Below are 24,969 nucleotides of genomic sequence, written 5' to 3' on the forward strand. Positions count from 1 at the left end.
AACGAAGCCCCGCCCCAGGCCCGCCCACAGCCGGACCTCACCACCAATGAAGACTTCGCCCAGGCCGCACCACCAACGAAACCCCGCCTCTGCCCGCCCGCGGCCCGGCCTCACTACCAATGAAAGCTCGCTCCAGGCGGGCCGCCAGCGAAGCCCCGCCCCGGCAGTTGGAGCCTCGCCCAGGCCTCTCTTCCCAAGGCCACGCCCTCCCCCGAGGCAGGCGAGGCTCCGGCGGCGCTTCCGGGCAGCCAGGGAACGAAGCCCCGCCCCATCTTGAAGCCCCGCCTCCAGCTCGCCCCGCCCCCAGCTGCCAGGCCCGGGCGGAGGGCGGGACCCGGTGCCCGCACGGCATCTTGGGAGCGCAGAGATGAGGGTCCCCGGGGCTTGATGCAGCGGAAACGGGGGTCCCGGGGGCTCGATGGGGGCGGAGACGGGGGTCCCGGGGGCTCGATGGGGGCGGAGACGGGGGTCCCGGGGGCTCGATGGGGGCGGAGACGGGGGTCCCGGGGGCTTGATGGGGGCGGAGACGGGGGTCCCCGGGGCTGATGCCGGGGAGACGGGGGTCCCCGGGGCTCGATGGGGGCGGAGACGGGGGTCCCGGGGGCTCGATGGGGGCGGAGGTGGGGGTCTCTAGGACTTGATGGGGGCGGAGACGAGGGTCCCCGGGGCTGATGCCGGGGAGACGGGGGTCCCCGGGGCTTGATGGGGGCGGAGGTGGGGGTCTCTAGGACTTGATGGGGGCGGAGACGAGGGTCCCCGGGGCTGATGCCGGGGAGACGGGGGTCCCGGGGGCTCGATGGGGGCGGAGGTGGGGGTCTCTAGGACTTGATGGGGGCGGAGACGAGGGTCCCCGGGGCTGATGCCGGGGAGACGGGGGTCCCCGGGGCTTGATGGGGGCGGAGGTGGGGGTCTCTAGGACTTGATGGGGGCGGAGACGAGGGTCCCCGGGGCTGATGCCGGGGAGACGGGGGTCCCCGGGGCTTGATGGGGGCGGAGGTGGGGGTCTCTAGGACTTGATGGGGGCGGAGACGGGGGTCCCGGGGGCTTGATGGGGGCGGAGACGGGGGTCCCCGGGGCTTGATGGGGGCGGAGGTGGGGGTCTCTAGGACTTGATGGGGGCGGAAACGGCGGTCTCTAGGATTTGATGTGGGCGGAGACGGGGGTCCCCAGGGCTTCATGGGCCGAAGACGGGGGTCCCGGGGGCTCGATGGGGGCGGAGACGGGGGTCCCCAGGGCTTCATGGGCCGGAGACGGGGGTCCTCGGGGCTCGATGGGGGCGGAGACAGGGGTTCCCGGGGCTCGATGGGGGCGGAGGTGGGAGTCTCTAGGACTTGATGGGGGCGGAGATGGGGGTCCTCGGGGCTCGATGGGTGCGGAGACGGGGGTCCCTGGGGCTTGCTGGGGGCGGAGACGGGGGTCCCCGGGGCTTGATGGCGGCGGAGATGGGGTCCCCTGAATGCAGTGCGGGTGTGTGGAGATGGGGGTGTCTCGGGGCGCGGTGGTCTGTGCAGATGGAACTCCCGGGAAAGCAGTGCGGGTGTGTGGAGATGGGGGTTTTCGGGGCGCGGTGGTCTGTGCAGATGGTGGTCCCCAGAGTGCAGTGGGGGTCTGCGGAGATAAAGGTGCCCGGCCTGCGTTGGGGGTGCGGGCACTTCTCAGCCTAAGCACTACTAACGGTCTGGGCCAAATCATGCTTTTTCGTGGGGCTGCCCTGGGCGGCTGCAGCGCATTCAGTAGAGGCTCTGGTCTGTGTCCACTAGAAGGCAGTAGCTGCCCACTAATGGTGATAACCCGGCCGTCCGCAGGCGTCCTGTCCACTGGGGGACTGAATCACCCCTCCTGTGTGCCCGGGCTAGACAGGGCTGGAGAGGTGGGTGATGGACGGATGGATCGATATGATGGATGGATGGGTAGATGGATGGATATGATGGATGGATGAATGGATAGATAGATATGAGGGATGCATGGATGGATAGATATGTATGGATAGATAAATAGATGATGGATAGATATGATGGATGGATAGATGATGGATGGATGGATAGATACAATGGATGGGTGGATATGATGTAGGGATAGATAAATTGATGATAGATATGATGGATGGATGGAAGGATAGACATGATGGATGAATGGATAAATAGATACATCATAGATATGATGGATGGATGGATGGATGGACTGGATGGATGAATGGATAGATAGATGATGGATGGATGGATACTATCTTTATTTATTTATTTATACTATAGAAACCAATAGATCTGACTGAAGGATGGATGGATACATACGTAGATAATGAGAGATGACAGATTTAGTAGGCAAGAGTCATGCCTGGTCAGGGCCTCTGCCCTACCGCCATCTGGGGCTGGACGAGTCTCTGATGGGGGGCGTCCTGGGCACTGTGGGGTGTGGAGGAGCTCTGGTCTCCCCCTACCACACACCAGGGGCAGCCCCCGCCCCCAGTGCTGAGAAGCAAAATGACCCCTAATTCATACCACGTATATTTAAACGAATACCTATCTTCGTGTTTGTGTGACTGTATATAAGAACCCGGGTCTCTTGCCTTGCAGGCAGATTCTTTACCACTGCGTCCCCAGGGAAGCCCCCCCCCCCATAAATATAGGGTATATCATGGAATGTGCTATAGATCGGGCTTCCCTGGTGGTTCAGACGGTAAAGAATCCGCCAGCAATGTGGGAGACCGGGGTTCAATCCCTGGGCCGGGAAGATTCCCTGGAGGAGGACATGGCCACCCACTCCAGGATTCCTCCCTGGAGAATCCCGTGGTCGGAGGAGCCTGGAGGGCGATAGTCCACAGGGTCGCAAAGAGTCAGACACGGCTGAGTGACTTAGCACACATCCACCCCTGTGTGGAGTTAGGATAAACTCTTCTTTGCTAGGTTAAAACGCACACCTTGCTTAGGAAAAAAAAAAAAAAAAGAGGGTTGATTTTGAAGAAGTTCTAGATTTAAAGAGCAGTTGTCAACATAGCATTGAGACCCTAAGCAGTCATCCCATCTGACACATTCCGTCCCCCTCAGGGACTCCCACGAGTTGGTTCATTTACACGCATTCCTGATCTTGAGGCTTTTTAACAGCACTGAGAAATATCAGTGAAATGACAGGATCACAGGTTTCCAAAGACACAGCAGACACTGGGAAAACGCAATAAATCAATGTCTTCGTCTGACGATTTCCAGCAAACCGCATGTCTTCAGTGTGGGTGCTTTAAAACAGGTTCAAGAAAAGAGATGTCGTACTCTGACCACCTGATGCGAAGAGCTGACTCTTTGGGAAAGACCTTGATGCTGGGAAAGATTGAAGGCGGGAGGAGAAGGGGACGACAGCGGAGGAGATGGTTGGATGGCATCACTGACTCTATGGACATGAGTTTGAGCAAACTCCGGAAGATGGTGAAGGACAGGGAAGCCTGGCGTGCTGCAGTCCACGGGGTTGCAAAGAGTCGGACACGACTGAGCGACTGAACAAGAACTATATTATTAACGTGCTGAAACAAGGAAATCCAGCCCTGGGATTTCCACTGAGCCGACAGGCACCCCTCGGAAAGGCCGGCGGTTCCCTGAAGATGCTGTTGGATTCTGGCAACTTCAGTGGAACTGGGGATCCTTGGGACGCAGAAATCAGGGAGATGTCTGTGGCCCTGAGGGGCTGGACAGCGAACTGTTGGTGATGATGGTGATGAAATGTGACCTGAGCCGTCTGGGACCCAGAGGCTGGACGGACATCACGCCCATTGCGGGCTGGTGGGTGGGAGTGGTGAGGGGCAGTGTTATCGGTTAGACCGGCTTCCTCCAAATTCAAATGGTGATGCTTGTTCTCAGCTCAGCAAGAAGACGGTTCCGTGACAGTGGTTTGAGGTTTTCACAGCTTTTTAGAGTCAGACACTGGAAGCCCACTCGCAGGACGTGGCTGCCACTGTCTTGCTGGGTCAGGGTTTTTCTGCCTGCGGACCGTTGTCGTGGCGACCTGACTTTCTAGGGGCTTGGCTCTGGGAACAGTCGGGAAGAGCGGGTGGACCACATGCCATCCTGGGGCGTTCCGAGTCCTTGAAGCCAGCCCTTCTCCCGCCACCCGTGGTGCACGTCCTTTCTCAGGCGGGGACATGTCTGGCCGGCATTCTGAAAGCAGCAAACGGTGGGTCTCTGCCCTGTGCAAACACTGCGGACTGGCTTGGACACTGTCCTCTGTGTGGGCCTCCCATGGTGGGGATGGGGATGGATGGGACCCCCAGGCGAGTCCTCCCCACCAAGAGCACGGACTGCCCTACGCAGGTCCCACCCTGGGAGCCAGCACCAGGCACTGCAGCCCCTAGAATCACCCGGCCCGTGGCCAGAGGCCCAGTCTCAGAATCGCAGACTGCGGGGGTCTCCTAGGGCAGCCGTGAGAGTTCTATAAATGAGGAGCTTAACGCCCCAGGCAGGTATCCACCCTCCCCGAGTCCTGGGGACCACACGTCTGAGGTCAGGGTGTTCTGGGGCTGGGCTCCCTGCAGAGGCTCCAGGGGAGGGTCCTCCCCGCCTCTTCCAGCTTCCGGGGGCTCCAGGAGTCCGTCCCTGGGCTGGCGGCCGCCTCCCTCCCATCTCTGTGTCCATGTCTCTCCTCTTGGGTGTCTTTTAAGGACCCTGTCACGGGGTCTAGGACCCTGATCCTGTGGGTCACACTCTGATATTCCAGGCAGACGTGGATTTGTGGGGTTGGGACACTATGTACTGCGCCACACAGTTCCCAAGCAATGATGTCCGGGGACCAACTGCTCCCATAACATCGGCTCACAATCCCACCAGCATCTCTGAGGTCCGATGGGGGCGGATGTCCCGCGCTTTGCAGCCACCCTGCCCTGGGGGTTCTCCCCAAGCCCCTCCCCGCTGGCCCCTGCCAGGTCTCACCTTATGGGCTTTAGAGCTGTTTTCTTCCCGGACGCCCGCCGCCCCCCTCCCCAGGGAACCCTGAACTTATACTATGCTTCTCCCTCTGATGTGCAGAGGGTATTTCAGGCAGACCCTGACGACCTGCTGTCTCAGCATCCCCGGTGCTGCAGGAACTGGGGTCCATCATCTTTTCAAAACCTCACAGCTGCCGGACCGGGGGGGGGGGGGGGGGGGGGGGGGGGGTGCGCTGCTGCGGGCTCGTGTGCTCGCTGGTCTGGCCCGGTCCTCAAAGGATCGCAGGGGTCAGGCCAGGAACCACCGCAGACCCCAGGAGGACCTGCGGTGGCTGGGGGCGCTCGTTGGGGAGGCGGCAGGCGGAGCGTGGTCCGGCTGAATCCCAGCGCGCCCGGAGTGACCGAAAACAGGCCGCAAAGACCCCTGCTGTCCCTCAACGCCCCCCCTGCACTCGCGATGAGGGGTGCCTGTCTCAGAACACGCTCTCCTGCCGTCTCACGCTGGGCCTCTCGGGCGCCTCGTGCTCATCCACGGAGCGCGCGGACAGCGTCCGCCCGGAGAAGAGGCTCTCGCGGCGGCTGTCGGGGCTGTCGGCGGCCGGCAGCGGGCCGTAGCCCAGGTAGTCGCGGAGGCGCAGCTGGAACTCGCTGGACGCGAAGTAGTAGACGAAGGGGTCCAGGCAGTTGTTGAGGCAGCTGAGGCAGAGCGTGAGCTTGTAGATGTGGTAGTAGCTGCGGCCCAGGAAGAGGCGGCTGACCATGTGCACCAGCAGCACGAAGTTGCTGGGCGCGAAGCAGGCGACGAAGGCCAGCAGCACCACGGCGGCCAGCGAGACGGCGCGGCGGCGCTGCGCGCGCCCGTGCGGGTCTGCGGAGCGCAGCAGCGTCAGGATGGTGGCGGTGTAGCAGGCCACGGTGATCACGAAGGGCACCAGGAAGAGCAGCACGAACAGCGTGAACAGGAAGGCGGCCCACATGGCCACGCTGGGCAGCATGTTGGACTTGAGCACGTCGAAGCAGGTGACGATGCCCAGCGCGTCCACGGCGTAGGTGAGGTCGGTGCGCGCCAGCGGGGACAGCGCCGCCAGCAGCAGCAGCCACGTGGCGGCGCAGGCGGCCAGCGCGTAGCGGCGGCGGCGCCACCGGGCGGACGCCAGCGGGTACACGACGCCCAGGAAGCGGTCCACGCTGATGCAGGTCATGGTGAGGATGGACGAGTACATGTTGGCGTAGAAGGCCACGGTGACGGCGTTGCAGAGCAGCACGCCGAACACCCAGTGGTTACCGTTGCAGTGGTAGTGGATCTGGAAGGGCAGCACGCAGGCCAGCGCGAGGTCCGTGACGCTCAGGTTGATCATGAAGACCACCGACGGCGTCTTGGGCCCGATGTGCCGGCACAGCACCCACAGCGAGAACAGGTTGCCCGGGATGCTCACCAGCGCCACCAGCGAGTACACCACCGGCAGCACCACGGCGATGGCCGGGTCGCGCAGCATCAGGATGGTGGCGTTGTCCGGGCGCGTCATGTTCACGTCCATGCTGCGGCCGTTGGGGGGTGGCCGGGCCGGGCCGGGGGGTGGCCTCGGGATACGGGGTGCCGATCTGCAAGACAGGAGGGAAAGGGGGGTACCGGGGAGGTGAGAGGCGCGGGAGGACCGGGTGTCCCGGGAGAGGGGCCGACACACGGCAGCGTCACAGGCGCGCACACACGTTAGCGGAAGCGTTTACGTCGTATGGTACACGCACGTGTGATATAGACACACACATTACATACATATATATGTGTGACACACACACCATATTGCATGTATATATATATGTCATATATACACACACACCATATTGCATGCATGCATATATATGTGATACACACACACCGTGTTGCACATGTATATCTATATATGTGATATATACACACACACACCATATTGCATGTCTGGGGAGAGGGGCCGACACACAGGAGCGTCACGGGTGCACACACACGTGCGCAGGAGCATTTCCATCGTATGGTATGTGCACGTGTGATATAGACACATTACATACATATATATATGTGACACACACACCATATTGCATGCATGTAGGTGTGTATATATAGATGTGGTACACACACACACTGTACTGCATGTATGTATGTATCTTTGTGTGTATATACATATGTGTGTGTTACGCACAGACACTGTATTGCATATGTACATCTATATATGTGGTATATACACACACACCATATTGCATGTATCTATCTATATATATCATACACACACACACCATATTGCATGTAAATGTGTATATATATATATATGTGATACACACACACACCATATTGGATGTATATATCTATATATGTGATATATACACACACACCATATTGGATGTGTATATATGTGATCAGTTCAGTTCAGTTCAGTTCAGTCGCTCAGTCGTGTCCGACTCTTTGCCACCCCATGAATCTCAGCACACCAGGCCTCCCTGTCCATCACCAACTCCCAGAGTTCACTCAGACTCACGTCCATCGAGTCAGTGATGCCATCCAGCCATCTCATCCTCTGTCGTCCCCTTCTCCTCCTGCCCCCATTCCCTCCCAGCGTCAGAGTCTTTTCCAATGAGTCAACTCTTCGCATGTGGTGGCCAGAGTACTGGACTTTCAGCTTCAGCATCATTCCTTCCAAAGAACCCCAGGGCTGATCTCTTTCACAATGGCCTGGTTGGATCTCCTTGCAGTCCAAGGGACTCTCAGAGTCTTCCCCAACACCATAGTTCAAAAGCATCAATTCTTTGGCGTTCAGTCTTCTTCACAGTCCAACTCTCATCCGTACATGACCACAGGAAAAACCATAGCCTTGACTAGACGGACCTTTGTTGGTAAAGTAATGTCTCTGGTTTTCAATATGCTATCTAGGCTAGTAAAGTAATCCTCAAAATTCTCCAAGCCAGGTTTCAGCAATATGTGAACCGTGAACTTCCAGATGTTCAAGGTGGTTTTAGAAAAGGCAGAGGAACCAGAGATCAAATTGCCAACATCCGGCGGATCATTGAAAAAGCAAGAGGGTTCCAGAAAAACATCTATTTCTGCTTCATTGACTATGCCAAAGCCTTTGACTGTGTGGATCACAATCAACTGTGGAAAATTCTGAAACAGATGGGAATACCAGACCACCTGACCTGCCTCTTGAGAAAACTATATGCAGGTCAGGAAGCAACAGTTAGAACTGGACATGGAACAACAGACTGGTTCCAAATAGGAAAAGGAGTACGTCAAGGCTGTATATTGTCACCCTGCTTGTTTAACTTATATGCAGAGCACATCATGAGAAACGCTGGACTGGAAGAAACACAAGCTGGAATCAAGACTGCCGAGAGAAATATCAATATATGTGATATATATACACACACCCCATATTGTCTGTGTATATGTATATATGATATATATACACACACCAACCATGTTGCATGTATATATGTGATATATATACACATACCATAGTGTTTGTATATGTATATATATGTGATACACACACACCATAGTGTATGTAAATATGTATATATATATGTGACACACACCATATTGCACGCATGTATCTATATATATGTGACATAGACACACGCATTACATGTATATGTGTGACACACACCATATGTGTCTATGTATGTATGGGATGTGTACACATACACCATATTGCATGTGTATATGTAATATGTATACACACCCCACATACCATGTACACATGTATATACAGACTTGACGCACACCATATTGAAGGCATATATGTGCTACATTACCCACACACCACGTTGCATGTATGTGTGTATATTTATAATATATATATATGGCACACATGCCGTATTGTCCGTATATATGTATATATATGTGATGTAGACACACAGACCGTATTCTATGTAAATATGCGTATACATATGTGTGAGACACACCATATTGTGTATATATACATATTATATGATATACACACACACCATATTGCAAGTCTATATGTGACAGACACACACACCACGTTGCTTGTATCTATGTATATATGTGATATACACACACACACACCATATTGCATGTATACATGTGACATGTATACACACACCATGCTGCATGTATGCATGTATACATATGTGACACACACACCCCCCATGTTGCATGTATACGTGTATATATGTGATATACACACACACCATGTTTTATATGTATATGAACGTATATGTGACACGCACACACACACACACCGTATTGCATGTCCTGGGAGAGGGGCTGACACACGGGAGCATCACGGGTGCACACACACGTTCGCCAGAGCGTTTATGTCATATAGTATATGCACACGTGTGACATAGACTCACACATTGCACACACATATATGTGACACACAGACCACATTGCATGCATATGCCTGTATATATGATATGTATATGCACACGTCGTATTGCATGCATATGTCTCTACATGTGATACATATACACACACCATGTCGCATGGGTAGATGTATATGTATGTGATCAATATACAGACACCATATGCATGTGTATATGTATAGATATGTGATGTATAGACACACATTATTGCATGTATCTATGTGTATATATATTTATGTGACACGCGCACCATATTGCATGTATATATGTGGTCTATATCCCCACATAGTATGTTGCACATGGACACGTATATGTCTGTGACACACACACCATGTTGTCTGTATATATGTATATATGTGTGTGATATACACACGTACTCCATATTATATGTATATATGTACATATACGTGCCAAGCACACACACCACATTGTATGTATATGTGTATATCTGTAATATAGACACACACACCATGTCACATGTATATATGTATATGTGTGTGACAGACACATGCCATATTGCATGCATGCATGTATATATATGTACACACACCATATTGCACGTATATATGTGGTCTATATCCCCACATACTATGTTGCATATATACATGTATATGTCTGTGACACACACACCATGTTGTATGTATACATGTATATATATGTGATATAGACACACACACCATATTGTATGTAAATATGTATGTATGTGTGTGTGACACACACACCACATTGCGGGTCTGCTGCTGCTGCTGCTGCTGCTGCTGCTGCTGAGTCGCTTCAGTCGTGTCCGACTCTGTGCGACCCCATAGACAGCAGCCCACCAGGTCCCCCGTCCCTGGGATTCTCCAGGCAAGAACACTGGAGTGGGTTGCCATTTACTTCTCCACTGCATGAAAGTGAAAAGGGAAAGTGAAGTCGCTCAGTCGTGTTCAGCTCCTAGCGACCCCATGGACTGCAGCCTACCAGGCTCCTCCATCCATGGGATTTTCCAGGCAAGAGTACTGGAGTGGGTAGCCGTTGCCTTCTCCATATTGCCCGTATACATGTATATATATGTGGCACACACCATATTCTATGTATATATGTGATCTATATACCCACACACCATATTGTATGCATATATGTATATGTGTGTGTGTAACAGATACACACACTGTGTTGCGTGTATACATGTATATATGTGTGAGGTATACACACACACTATATTGCATGTATGTGAAAAAAGTGAAAGTCGCTCAGGCCTGTCTCTTTGATAGTCCATGGAATTCTCCAGGCCAGAATACTGGAATGGGTAGCCTTTCCCTTCTCCAGGGGATCTTCCCAACCCAGGGATCGAACCCAGGTCTCCCACACTGCAGGCGGAGTCTTTGCCTGCAGAATATTCTTTACCTGAGCCAGCAGGGAAGCCCATTGCGTGTGTGTGTGTGTGTGTGTGACCTATACACACACACCACACTGCATGGACACATTCTTAATCACTGCACTGGTGTCTGACTCTTTGTGACCCCCTGGACCGTAGCCCACCAGGCTCCTCTGTCCATGGGGTTCTCCAGGCAAGAGTACTGGAGAGAGTTGCCATCCCCTCCTCCAGGGGGTCTTCATGACCCAAGGATCGAACTCAGGTCTCCTAAGTTGACACATGGGTTCTCTACCACGGGTGCCACCTGGGAAGCCCATTGTATGTATATATGTGCGTGTATATGTGTGTGTGTGTCTATACATTAACACACAAATATAAATCTGCTATATACATGCATGTGTTTCTATATATATATAAACACACGTGTATTCAATTGCGGGCTTCCCTGGCGGCTTAGATGCCAAAGAATCTGCCTGCAGTGCCGGAGGGCCCAGTTCGATCCCTGGGTCGGGAAGATCCCCTGGAGGAGGAGGGCATGGCAACCCAGTTCAGTGTTCTTGCCTGGAGAATCCTGTGGACAGAGGAGCCTGGTGGGCTACAGTCCATAGTGTCACAAAGCATCAGACAGGACTGAATTACTCAGCATTCGCCCTGCAGCCTGACTGGGAGTGCCAGCCTGCTGGAGACGGTGAGTTCTGAGCTGACTCCTCCTCTGCCGGAATCTGAAACTTGCACCCCTGAACTTCTGTTTTTCCCTGCTGACCTTCCTCCCCGCTCAAAACAGAGAAGTCCCCGGAGCACCTTGCTCGTGACTGGCTGGCCCCTCAGACTCACACAGAGAAAGGGGCCCAGGGCCCAGGGGAGAAGCAGTTCCTGGGGCTGCCTGCCCCCCGCCTTCTGGACACAGTGGGTCCCAACTGTCACTTTCTTTGTAATTGCTTATGTAAATGCAACCCAAAGGCAGCTCACAGTTCATTTCTGTTGGTTTTTTCAAAGTCTGGGGGATGGTTTTGTTACCTCTTTGCTCAGCCGATTCAGCCGCGTCCGACTGTGCAACTCCATGGACTGTACCCCGCCAGCCTTCTTTGTCGACAGGGTTTTTGCAGGCAAGCCTAGTGGAGTGGGTTGCCATGCCCTCCTCCGGGGGAACTTCCCCACCCAGGGATCAAACCCTGGTCTCCCGCCTTGCAGGTGGATTCTTCAGTGTCTCAGCCACCTGACGAAGTTGCTATTTTCCCTGTGGCTGAAGCTATCACTTCTGTTTTTCACCGTGTCTGTGTGTGTGCCTGATATCGGGCTCCAGAAATCAGGGCGTGGGGCTCAGCTGGGCAACCGGGTGCCACCCCCGTTATAGCTCAGGCCCGGAAGACGCCCCCTGGCTCACATGCGCCTTGCAGCTGGACACCTGCTGGTGCGGCCCCCGGACGGCGTCCATCCCCGGGGTGTCTGTTGGCAGGAATCATGGTCCCTGGGTCGCCGGGGAAGCCAGCACGTGGCCCTTCAACGCTTATGGCATTGCAGCTCCCCTCTCAGGCCCTGGCGCCCCAGGCATCTGTCTTTTCCTCCGCAGGAGATGTAACATCTGCGGTGGGGGTGTGCGGAACAAGGTTCCTCAAACCCATTTAAAAATGGCCCGGGTTTCGCTTTGAGTAGGAAACTTTCCGCACCACTAGCTCACGGCCAGGTGTGAGCTTACAGTTATTGGGGGGGGGTGCAACCCCACACCTCACAGCCCCCCACCTCCATCCATCTTTGGGGTTCAGGAGCAAAAGGGACCCGAACGTCTCAGGATCGCACGTGGAGGCCACGTAGGGGGGTGGTGGAGGGGAGAGAGGTCTCTGATCCGCAGGGGAAAGGGGAACTCGGGGAGGCTGGGGCTGGGGGTGACTAGGAGGCTACTGCATGTCCACAGTCGGGGGTGGGGGGAATTTGAGAAGATGGGGGTGTACAGAGCTGGAGACAGAAAGCCCAGCCTCCCCCGTCGGGTGGCACTGGGGGGCACGGAGCCTGCTGGGGGCTCCCCTGCGGGCTCAGATGGTCAAGAATCTCCCTGCAATGCAGGAGACCTGGGTTCGACCCCTGGGTGGGGAAGATCCCCTGGAGGAGGGCATGGTAACCTGCTCCAGTATTCTTGCCGGGAGCATCCCACGGAGAGTGGAGCCTGGCAGGACTACAGTCCACGGGGTCGCAGAGAGTCGGACTACGACTCAGCGGCTAGCACACTTTTTCATTTCTGCCCGGCGATGACTCCCCCTCTTCCTTCCCCCGGATCTGTCGTAACCTCCCGGTGGGAGCTTCAAAAGAGACTTCATTTGCATAACACAGTGGCTGGCCCCCCGCAGAGAAGCCACGTGGGTGTCCGGGAGGCCTCCGTCTGCACCCCGAACCTGCCGCCTCCCCCACCCCCACCACCACCAGCCCCCTGGGGCCCCCCCCCAAGCTTTCACCTGTGCCCGTCTCGTGGACCGGGCAGGCAGCCCCCTCCCCTGTAACACGGCGACGCATGGCTGATTCATAAAGAAATCACTTCTAACAGATGCGGCCGGCTCCCAAAGCCGCGGGCAGGGAGGAGGCCCAGGGGGTGGGGGATGGAAGTGGCTTGAAATGAGCCAGAAGCAGTTGCCGTCGACCACAAGACGGTCCCCGGGGCGCTGCGCGGGCAGAGGCGACTCTTTGCCAGAGGCACGGGGCAGCCTGCAGGCTTGGGGGCCGCAGGGTGCTGAGTGGGGCAGAGGTTCTGCAGGAAGCTGCACGCAGGCGTCACACACAAGCTCGCACAGAGCTGCAGCCCCGGCGCCCTTGGCTCCTGGGAACCCCCCATCCGCATCGACCTCTCTTCTTAACGGCTCTACAGAGCCACCAGGAAAACATCATCAAGGTCACCTCTGCAAAGTGGATATAGGGGTGTGGGCGTTAGCCCCTCAGTCGTGTCTGACTCTCTGTGACGCCCTGGACTGTAGCCCGCCAGGCTCCTCCGTCCATGGGATTCTCCAGGCAAGAATACCGGAGTGGGCAGCCATGCCCTCCTCCAGGGGACCTTCCCGACCCGGGGATCAAACCTGCCTCTCCTGCATTGCAGGCGGATTCTTGACCATCTGACCCACCAGAGACACTGCAGTGGTTTTTCATATACTAGCAAAGAGACGCAACCAGCCCCATCACGCAATCCCAGAACATCTCATCGTCTTGAAAAGAAGCCCTGCACGCCACGGCAATCACCCCTGCATCCCTTCCCTGGCGCACTCGGATACACGTTTAAAAAACCGAGCTCAGATTCACCTATTGTGACATGCTGAAAGTGGAGGGTTCTGTGGCGCAGAGCAGGGCTCACGAGCCTTCACGACCACCATCTCTGTCTGGCTCCAGACATGTCCATCCTCCTCAAAAGGAGATGCTCTACCCTGAAGACCTCCCACGTCTTCCCAGCCCCTGGTGTGCCTTCTGCGTCTGTGGATTTGCCTGTTCAGGACGTTTCCTATAAAGGGAATCACACACCGTGCTCCTTCTGTGTCTGCTCCCCTCACTGAGCAGTGTGTGTTCAGGGTCCAGCCACGCTGTAGGCTGTGTCAGAGGTTCACTCCTTTTCCACAGCTGCGGCATATTCCACTGTGTGAATAGACCACATGCTGCTTATCCATCCATCGTCCATCAACCCACCCACCCACTTATCCATCCATCCATCATCCATCCACCCACCCACTCACTTATCTACCCATCCATCCACCCATCATCCATCCAACCACCCATCCACTCCTTATCCATCCACCCGTCATCCATCCAACCGTCCATCCACTCCTTATCCATCCATCCATCATCCATCCACCCACCCACTCACTTATCCATCCATCCATCCACCCATCATCCATCCAACCACCCATCCACTCCTTATCCATCCACCCGTCATCCATCCAACCGTCCATCCACTCCTTATCCATCCATCCATCATCCAACCACCCATCCACTCACTTATCCATCCACCCGTCATCCATCCAACCACCCATCCACTCCTTATCCATCCATCCATCATCCATCCACCCACCCACTCACTTATCCATCCATCCATCCACCCATCATCCATCCAACCATCCATCCACTCCTTATCCATCCACCCATCATCCATCCAACCATCCATCTCCTCCTCATCCATTCATCCATCATCCATCCACCCACCCATCCATCCATCATCTACCCATCCATCCATCCATCCACCCACTTATCATCCATCCACCCATCCATCCATCCACCCATCTATCCACTCACTTATCCATTCATACACCCATCTATCCATCCATCATCCATCCATCATCCACCCACCCATCTATCCATCCACTCACTTACCCATCCATCCATCCATCCACCCACTCATCTATCCATCCACCCATCCACCCATCCATCTATCCACTCACTTATCCATTCATTCACCCATCCATCCATCCACCCTTCCCTCCATCCATACATCATCCATCCATCCATCCACTCACTTATCATCCATCCACCCATCCATCTATCCACCCATCATCCATCCATCCATCCATCTGTCCATCATCCACCCATCCATCCATCCATCCATCCACCCATCTATCCATCCACTCACTTATCCATCCATCCATCATCCATCCACCCACCCATCTATCCATCCATCCATCATCCATCCATCCACTCACCCATCCATTTATCCATCCATCATCCACCCACCCATCTATCCATCCACTCACTTATCCATCCATCCATCATCCATCCATCCATCCACTCACTTATCATTCATCCACCCATCCATCTATCCATCCATCATCCATCCACCGATCCATCTATCCATACATCATCCATCCATCCATCCATCCACTCACTTATCCATCCATCCATCATCCATCCACCCACCCATCCATCATCCACCCACCCACCCATCTATCCATCCATCATCCATCCACCCATCCATCTATCCATCCATCCACCCACCCACCCATCCATCTATCCACCCATCATCCACCCACCCATCCATCTATCCATACATCATCCATCCATCCATCCATCCACTCACTTATCCATTCATCCACCCATCCATCTATCCATCTATCCACTCACTTATCCATCTATCCAGCCAGCCAGCCACTCATCCGTCCATGCATACCTAGCTACTAACACTTAAACCAAGCCCGGGACTCCACTCCCCACCATCTGAAGGTCAGAGACGCTCAGGACAGTGGTCCTTCTGTCTCTTCTGAGATGGGCCTTACTCAGGTGGGGTGAGTGAAAAGCAGCCCCGAGTCAAAGGGATGGCTGCTCTTTAAGGACCTCTCCTGTGTCTTTTCAACAACAACAGCCCAAACTTCCCAAAAGCTGGGGGTTCTCCTGGGGCTGAGCTCACAGCAGGGACTGGAGGGTCTGGACCAAAGGAAAACCATGACTCAGCCCTGTGCAGCGTGGGCCGGCCTGTTTTCTGGGTTTCTTGAGGGTCTTATGCCACCCAAGTCGTGGTGCTTTGTGGGGGCAGCTCTGGAAACCTCGGCCCCAAAGCATTCAAGGGGCACGGCTTCAGAGAGCTGGTGACGTCACAGAGTCCAAATGGGTGCTGCCGCGTGGTCCACAGAGTATTCACTCCTGGAATGCGGTTTAGTCGCTCAGTCGTGTCCGACTCTTTGCGACCCCGTGGACTGTAACCCTCCAGGCTCCTCTGTCCATGGGATTCTCCAGGCAAGAACAGTGGAGTGGTTTGCCATGCCCTCCTCCAGGGGATCTTCCTGACCCAGCCAGGGTTTGAATCCTGGGTGGAGAATCTTGGGATGACTTAACCACGCGGAGCTCACAGCCACCTGGTGCAGGAAGGGTTGGGAAGAGGCCGGCTGTGGGGTCTTGCCCACCCAGACCCGCGATTTCCTCACCTGTCATAGCACAGATAGAGACTCACCCTCTGAGGGTGGTCGTGGTGCCGAGGGGCTCAGCGACGGCAAAGCGCTCTGTCAGCTGGCGTGTGTCCATAAATACTAGCTAGACCAGTAACTGGGGGGTGTCCTGGACTGTCCTAACAGACGACCACTAACTGGGGGCTAGTGACAACAGGCATCTATCCTTCCCCAGGCCTGGAGGGTCTGGTCTGAGGTCAGGGGGTCCCAGGGCTGGGCTCCCTGCGGAGGCTCCAGGGGACGGTCCTCCCCGCCTCTTCCAGCTTCCGGGGCTCCGGGCATCCGTCCCTGGGCTGGTGGCCGCCTCCCTCCCGTCTCCGCCTCCACCTCCATGTGGCTTCTCCTCTGCGTCCGGGTCTCTCCTCTTCGCTGTCTTGTAAGGACCCTGTCCCTGGGTTTAGGGCCAGCCGCATCCAGGAGGACCTCATCTCAGACCCTTCACCGTGTCACCTCTGCAGAGACCCTGCTTCCTAATAATGCCTGGCCTGAGTTTCTGAGTGGGCATGAATCTTAGCAGGGCAGCCTTCAACCCACTACACCACTCCACTGAGCTATAGCCCTATAAATAACTCAGCGAACAACAGGTGGATTTCCTCTGAAATTCGATCATGATAGTTAATGCACTCATCTTTCCAGAATCTTTTCTGGGGCATTGTTTTTTTAAATTAATTAATTTATTTTAATTGGAGGTTAATTGTTTTATACTATCCAGAATCTTTATGTAGGAGCCCATCATCTATTGGCAGGATTTTAAAAAATATCTTAGAGTCACTGACTGATAACTTTGTGGAAGGTTACTTGCCATTGAAATAGGGCCATCCTCATCCAGGAGGGGGCCTCCCTGGTGGCTCAGCTGGTAAAGAATCCGCCTGCATTGCGGGAGACCTGGGTTCAGTTCCTGGGTGGGGAAGATCTCCTGGAGAAGAGAATGGCAACCCATTCCAGTTATTCTTGGGTTTCCCTGGTGGCTCAGATGGTAAAGAATTTGCCTGCAGTGGGAGAGACCTGGGTTCTATCCCTGGGTCGGGAAGATCCCCTGGAGGAGGGCATGGCAACCCACTCTGGTATTCTGGCCTGGAGAATCCTATGGACAGAGGAGCCTGCTGGGCTACAGTCCACGGGGTCACAGAGAGTCGGACACGCCTGTGTGCCTGAGCACAGCACAGCTCAGCAGCCAGGAGGGCCTCATCTCGAGCCCTTCCCTTCATGACATCTGCAGAGACCACATTATTCTCCCCACTCAGGGGTTCCAGGGGGTCAGGATGTGAGCACCTCTTGGCTGGTCCCCACTTTAGGCATCAAGAAGACCTCTATGGGCTGTTCAGACATCAGTGCATCCGGGAGGGGAGGGTGCTCGCTGAGTCCAGCCACGTCCCCGCCGGCATCAGGGCGGAGTCACGAGCGTGGACAGAAGTCTTTCCAAGTGGCAAATCCTGAAGAGGCGGGAGCTACACAGGCCGCTTTGGAATCTGACCGTCATGCCCAGACATTCGGGCCGCTCCCTGCTGGGGAAGGGGTGTGTCGTCAGCCTTGTGTGGGAGATCCTGCCCTCTTGCCCTTGACCCGCGGCTCCGGGCGATGCTTGTGAACCTGCCCAGCAGAGGAAGCTGCGATGGGTTTTCTGGTTGACCGTGGGGGTGACACAGAGAAGACGCCGGAAACTCTGTGGCTGTCACGGGTGAATTGTGTCTCCCGGCCGCAAGTTCAGGCGGAAGGTCTATCTCCCTGTATGTAAAAGGGTCGCCTTCGTTCCAAGGCGGGGAGAGGGGGGTGTCTTTGCAGATGTAATTGTTTTAGGGTCACGTGAGGTCCATCTGGACTTCTGAGCTGGCTCAGGGGGTAAAGAACCTACCTGCAAATGCAAGAGATGTGAGTTCGATCCCTGGATTGGTAAGATCCCCTGGAGGAGGGCATGGCAACCCACTCCACTATTCTCGCCTGGAGAATCCCATGGCAGGGGGGCACTGGGGCAGAAGGAGGGAGACCGCCAGGCAGAAATGGACGCAGAGGTGGACAAGATGCTTCAGTAAGCCAAGGAACGCCAAGGAGGGGCCAGGAAACACCAGAAGCTCAGACCAAGTGACAAGTGAAAGTGTTGGTCGCTTCACTCGTGTCCGACCCTTTGCGACCCCATGGACCGTAGCCCCGCCAGGCTCCTCTGTCCGTAGGATTCTCCAGGCCAGAACACTGGAGTGGGCTGCTCTTCCCTTCTCCAGGGGGATCTTCCAGACCCGGGGATCGACCCTGTGTGTCCTGCGTTGGCAGGTGGGTTCGTTACCATCTGAGCCACTAGGGAAGTGCAGAGGCTGGGATGGAGGCGTGGAAAAGACTCCCAGCCACAGCCTTCCGAAGGAACCCGCGCTCCCGCACACACCTTGACTTCAGCTCTGCAGACACTGAATCTGTGTCGTTCAAGCTCTGCTCCCAGTTGGGTGGGCGGGGAGGCGGTTTCCTTCCAGCAGCCCCAGGAAACAGACGCGCAAGCGAAAAGAGGCAGCGTTTTAGCTAATAGAGTAGAGAAAGTGAGAGCAATCGTCCTGCGAAATGAAAGAGGGGGAGGAATCCTTTAAGGACCCACTCCAGTACTCTTGCCTGGAAAATCCCATGGGAGGAGGAGCCTGGTGGGCTCCAGGCCATGGGGTCGCTAAGAGTCAGGCACAACTGAGCGACTTCACTTTCCCTTTTCACTTTCATGCATTGGAGAAGGAAATGGCAACCCACTCCAGTGTTCTTGCCTGGAGAATCCCAGGGACGGGGGAGCCTGGTGGGCTGCCGTCTATGGGGTCACACAGAGTCGGACACGACTGAAGCGACTTAGCAGCAGCAGTAGCAAGGCGTGAAAGGATGAGATTGCAGGAAAGACAGAGATGAGAGGATGTGGGCAACAGCCTTGCGGGTCGTTTGGCGGACACTGACCCAAGTTAAAGATGGGAAAACAGCCCTCAGCATGATGTGAACACACACTGAGGGACTTCCCTGGTGGTTCAGGGGTTAAGAAGCCACCTGGCGAACCCGCCTACACTGTTGGCTGTACATGGGTGCAGCCGCTGTGCAGAAGAGAATGGAGGTTCCTTAGAACACTAAACAGAGGCCTACTGTGTGATCCGGCCATCTCACCCCTGGGCAGGCATCCAGAGAAAAACATGCTCTGAAATGATCCATGCACCCTAGCATTCACTGTAGCGGCGTTTGCAACAGCCAGGACATGGAAGCAACTGGGATGTGCGCCAGCAGAGGAAGGGAGAGAGACGATGTGCTGTGTTTACACAATGGAGTATGACTCAGCCAGAAAAAGGAATGAGATAAAGCCATTTGCACCAAGAGGGGGGGACCCAGAGATTCTCCTACTGAGTGAAGTAAGTCAGACGGAGAAGGGGAAACATCTTTGACATCACTAATACGTGGAATCTAAAAAGACATGATACCCACGAGTTTACTTACAAAATAGAAAGACGCTCATAGAGTTGGAAAATGAACTTATGCCTACCAGGGGGGAAAGATGGGGGAAAGGGATAGTCAAGGAGTTTGGGATGGACATGGACACACGGCTGTATTTAACATGGAGATCCAGCAAGGACCTGCTGTCCAGCACAGGGAACTCTGCTCAATACTCTGTAATAGCCTTATGGTCACCAGGGGGAAGGATGCGGGAAGGGATAGTCGGGGAGTTTGGGATGGACATGGACACACTGCTGTATTTAACATGGAGAACCAGCAAGGACCTGCTGTCCAGCACAGGGAACTCTGCTCAATCCTCTGTAATAACCTTATGGTTCAAATGGCAACCCACTCCAGTATTCTTGCCTGGAGAATCCCATGGACAGAGGAGCTTGGTGGGCTACAGTCCATGGGGTCGCAAAGAGTCGGACACGACCGAGCGACTTCACTTCACTCCCAGGGGGAAGGATGGGGGAAGGGACAGTCAGGGAGTCTGGGATGGACATGGACACACTGCTGCATTTAACATGGAGAACCAGCAAGGACCTGCTGGACAGCACAAGAGACTCTGCTCAGTGTCACGTGGCAGCCTGGATGAGAAGGGAGTTTTGGGGAGAATGTGTACATTAATATGTAAGCCTGAGTCCTTTTGCTGTCCACCTAAACCATCACAATATTGTTAATTGTCTATACACCAATAATAAAGACCTTGCAGTTTGAAAAAAAAAATAAAGGAATCCGCCTTACAACGCAGGAGACGTGGGTTCAACTGCTGGTTGAGAAACGAAGGTCACATGTGCCTCCAGGCAGCTCAGCCACGAGCCGTAACTAGTGAGCCCGAGTGTCACAGCTAAGGCCCGACACAGCCGCACAAATAAATAGTAAAAAGAAAGAGTGTTGGACCTTATTTTCCCTCCAGGGCTGTGGCCCACCCCATGGCTGAGCACTGGGAGACGTCTGCTCTGTAGCATCCTTGCAGGCACGTCTCGGTGTGCGTGAAACACATTTCACACACGCACACTGTGAAATGAGAATATCTCCTCCCATATCAGGAAACTAGAAAGGTCACGGCCATCAGCAATTTCTACCCTCTGCATGAGCTGTGGTTTTCCCAGGAGTCGTGTATGGAGGTGAGAGTTGGACCATAAAGAAAGCTGAGCTCAGGAGAATGGATGCTTTTGACCTGTGGTGTTGGAGAAGACTCTTGAGAGTCCCTTGGACTGCCAGGAGATCCAACCAGTCCATCCTAAAGGGAATCAGTCCTGAATGTTCATTGGAAGGACTGATGCTGAAGCTGAAACTCCAATACTTTGGCCACCTCATGCGAAGAGTTGACTCATTGGAAAAGAGTCTGATGCTGGGAGGGATTGGGGGCAGGAGGAGAAGGGGACGACAGAGGATGAGATGGCTGGATGGCATCACTGACTCAATGGACGTGAGTTTGAGCAAGCTCCCAGACTTGGTGATGGAAAGGGAGGCTTGGTGTGCTGCAGCCCACGGGGTCAAAAAGAGTTAGACACGACTGAGCAACTGAGCAACAAGGTAAGCAAACAACAGGATTTGCCCAGACAGCTGAGGGGCATGTGAAAGGAGTGAATTCAGAGAGCCCAGAGGCTTGCATCCTCCCATACGCAGAATGCCCAGTTACTTCACTTGATATCTCATCTTTGCTGTTCAGACCACCTGCTCCCTTTGTTGCAAACTTGTATACAGCCTGACTCCCCCTCCCGCCTCCTTGGAGCGGTTTTCTCCGAGCTCCCGAGATGCTGTCCACCCCCCAGGCTCAGATCCTCAACATGTCCACCAAATAAAATAACTGCCTTATTAATTTCTGGTCGTGACTATATATTTTAGTCAACGACACTCACCCACACAGGCAGACATTTCACCTTGCATGCTTTACACGTCGCCTCTCATGACCTTCTCGCTTTGAGCATTTACGAACGTCTCCATCACATGTATGCAGTTTCTCTCTGCCCTTTTCCACACTGGAATACGCAGTGGGCGTGTGTCATCTTGCTCCCCAGGTTGTGGGCACTCGGACGCGTTGCCTGAACTCTGTATTCTGTAGACACGCACCTATGCAAGCGTTTCTCTACATGGCCGTGATAACGTCTTCCAAAGCCCAGATTGTGGTTCAAATGGTGCAGAATCTGCCTGCAATGCAGGACGGGTCTGATGCCTGGGTCAGAAAGATCCCCTGGAGGAGGGCATGGCAACCCACTCCAGTCTTCTTGCCTGGAGAATCTCACGGACAGAGGAGCCTGGCGGGGCTACAGTCCACGGGGTGTCAAAGACTCACGTACTACGGAGCGGCTAACACACACACAGGCTTGCCGATACAAAGGCTGCACTCATTTTAAATTGAATGCATTACGTTAGTTAGAAAGGAGAATAGATGTAAAACCAGCCCTCGAGACTGCCACCTCAGAAAACTAGAATGGGAGGATCCGTTTAAATCCCAAGGGATTAGAAGCGAAGACGCAGAAAGCGGTGAAACCGAAAACAGAAAATCAAGAGAGGAAAGAAAAAGAAATCAAAAGCTGGGTCTTGGACGCGATCGAGAAAATCAATAAACTTCTACTCAGGCAAAGAAAAAACAAAAAGAGACAGGGAGAGGAAATACATGGACACCACCTGGGCAAGGGGTGGTTAAGATGAGTCGGGAGCTGGAACGGACACAGATACACCCCTGATATTCCGCATAAACCAGATAACAAACGAGAAGCTCCTGTCTAACACCGGGAACGCTACTCACTGCCTTGTGGTGAGCTAAACGCAAAGAAAAACCCACAAAGGTGGGGACGTAGGAATGCCTGCTGCTGATTCGCGTGGCTGTACAGTGGAAACTCACGCAACGTTGTGAAGAACCTGTCCTCTAATAAAAACAATAAGTGAGGCGGAAGACGCACGTCACAAAAATCTGAAACCAGAGACAGACTGTCACTGCAGACCCCTTGCTTAGTTACTCAGTCGTGTCCGCCTCTTTGCGACCCCGCGGACTGTAGCCCACCAGGCTCCTCTGTCCGTGGGATTCTCCAGGCAAGTAAAGGGGAGTGGGGAGGGACGTTCAGGAGGGGAGGAAGGTATGTATTCCTGTGGCTGATTCATCTTGCTATATAGCAGAAAGCAAGACAATATTGTAAAACAATTATCCTTCAATTAAAACTAAATTAATTAGAATTAAAAAAAAAGAATACTGGAGTGGGTTGCCCTTTCCAAAGACACTGAAAGAACAACCAAGCAATACTACGAACAGTTCTATGCCCACCGATTTTATTACCTAGATGGACATGAGCTGCAGAGACACACCCAAGGCTAAACAGGCCGTTAGAATCACTCCGCGTCTATTAAAGAGTAGGATCAATAATGAATAACTCGTCCCTCCGCCCCCCCAAAAAAGCACCATGTCCAGATAGACTTACTGGTGATTTCTACCAGACACCTGGAGGACGGAATGATAGCAATTCTCTACATGTTTTTCTCCCCCAGAAAAGAGAAACCGAGCCACCAGCAGCCCATACCCTTCCCACACGCGGCGCCAATCTGAAGTTGCAGAAAAGACAACAGGGCTGGGGTGGGGGGAGGGGGCACTCAATTGTCACACTGTCAACAACCCCAGACCGCCAGCAGCCTGCGTCATTTTTTCCATCTGAGGGGTGAGAGGTGCCACACCACCCAGGGTTCAAGTCACACCTCACATGGGGGCCGCAGAGGTCAACCGTCTCTGCTGCTATTGTCTGGGGTTGACTGTCTTTCTCGAGTTCTCAGCTGGCGCCTCCTCCGTGGAATGGCTTTGCCACACCGAGCCAGACCCGCCCCTGGGCCACTCAACTCTGTCTTATCAGCATGATGCTAGCGGCCGTTTCTGCACAATTTACTGGGTCATATTCGTGCGGATATATTTCTGGGCTCGCCATTGTGCTTCCGTTGATCCGTGCGTCTCTCTTTCACCCAAATCACACTGCCTTTTTTGTTTTTTCTTAATTATTTCGAATTGCAGCCTAGTTGCTTCATATTGCGGTACTGGGCTTCCCTGGTGGCTCAGCTGGTAAAGAATCTGCCTGCAATGCAGGAGACTGAGATTCAGCCCCTGGGTCCGGAAGATCCCCTGGAGAAGGGCTAGGCTACCCACTCCAGTATTCTTGGGCTTCCCTGGTGGCTCAGCTGGTAAAGAATCTGCCTGCAATGCCGAAAACCTGGGTTCATTCCCTGGGTCGGGAAAATCCCCTGGAGAAGGGCTAGGCTACCCACTCCAGTATTCTTGGGCTTCCCTGGTGGCTCAGCTGGTAAAGAATCTGCCTGCAACGCAGGAGACTGAGATTCAGCCCCTGGGTCCGGAAGATCCCCTGGAGAAGGGAACGGCAACCCACTCCAGTCTTCTCGCCTGGAGAATCCTGTGGACAGAGGGGCCCGGCGGGCTACAGTCCACGGGGTCGCAGAGTCAGACACGACTGAGTGGCTAAGCACAGCACGTCGTTGCTTTAGAATGTTAGGTTAGTTTCAGCAAAGTGAATCAGCCGTACGTATATATATATCCCCTCTGTTTTTGCATTTCCTTCCCATTTAGGTCAACACAGAGTGTGATTCTTTTTGTTACTTACTTGGGTATCTAACAGTATAAAAAAACCCATCAAAACTCTTCACCAACTACAGCAAGTTAAATATAAGGCTTTTTCATTCACAAAATACCATGTGCACTTTAGTTTTTAGGCTACTGATTCTTCTTTTTTTTTTTTTTTCAAACTGTAAACTTTTTATTTTAGATTGGGGTATATAATATAACTCCTGGGTGGCGTCCCCTGTGCTATCCAACAGGGTCTCATTAGTTTTCTATTTTATACACAATTTCAATAGTGTATATCTGTCAATCCCAAGCTCCCATTTTTTTTGTTAAAAAAATTTTTTTATTAAAATTTTTTTTCTGAAAGATAGTTGATTTACAATGTTGAGCTCATTTCTGTTGTAAAGTGAATCAGTTTTACATATATATATATGTAAGATTTTTAAGA

General features: G+C 53.8%; 2 protein-coding genes across 5 annotated transcripts in view; both read right to left on the minus strand.

Moving 5' to 3' along the window:
• Positions 1 to 113: 113 nt before the first annotated feature.
• Positions 114 to 2,362, minus strand: LOC132658878 (basic salivary proline-rich protein 1-like). Its single transcript, XM_060408477.1, has 3 exons — positions 2,357 to 2,362; positions 1,159 to 1,398; positions 114 to 818 (listed from the first exon to the last, which is right to left on the minus strand). Exons 1-3 carry the CDS (start codon positions 2,360 to 2,362, stop codon positions 114 to 116), a joined length of 951 nt encoding a protein of 316 aa, XP_060264460.1.
• A 2,770-nt stretch (positions 2,363 to 5,132) lies between these two features.
• The window catches only part of LOC101114246 (P2Y receptor family member 8), a 54,016-nt gene continuing 34,179 nt past the window's right edge, over positions 5,133 to 24,969 (minus strand). For all 4 annotated transcript variants that reach the window (XM_060408559.1, XM_060408561.1, XM_060408560.1 and 1 more), the window contains exon 2: positions 5,133 to 6,508. In XM_060408559.1, coding sequence (XP_060264542.1) covers positions 5,380 to 6,444 — 1,065 coding nt within the window. In that variant the 5' untranslated portion in view covers positions 6,445 to 6,508 and the 3' untranslated portion in view covers positions 5,133 to 5,379. The remainder of the gene's footprint in view (positions 6,509 to 24,969) is intronic.

This window comes from Ovis aries, chromosome Y (assembly GCF_016772045.2).
Source record: "Ovis aries strain OAR_USU_Benz2616 breed Rambouillet chromosome Y, ARS-UI_Ramb_v3.0, whole genome shotgun sequence".
NCBI classification, from domain to species: Eukaryota; Metazoa; Chordata; class Mammalia; order Artiodactyla; family Bovidae; genus Ovis; species Ovis aries.

Coding starts and splice junctions, on each gene's coding strand:
- LOC132658878 (XM_060408477.1), bottom strand. Junction 819..1,158: donor ATGAAGCCCTGGGGACCCCC/GTCTCCGCCCAC, acceptor ATCAAGTCCTAG/AGACCCCCACCTCCGCCCCC.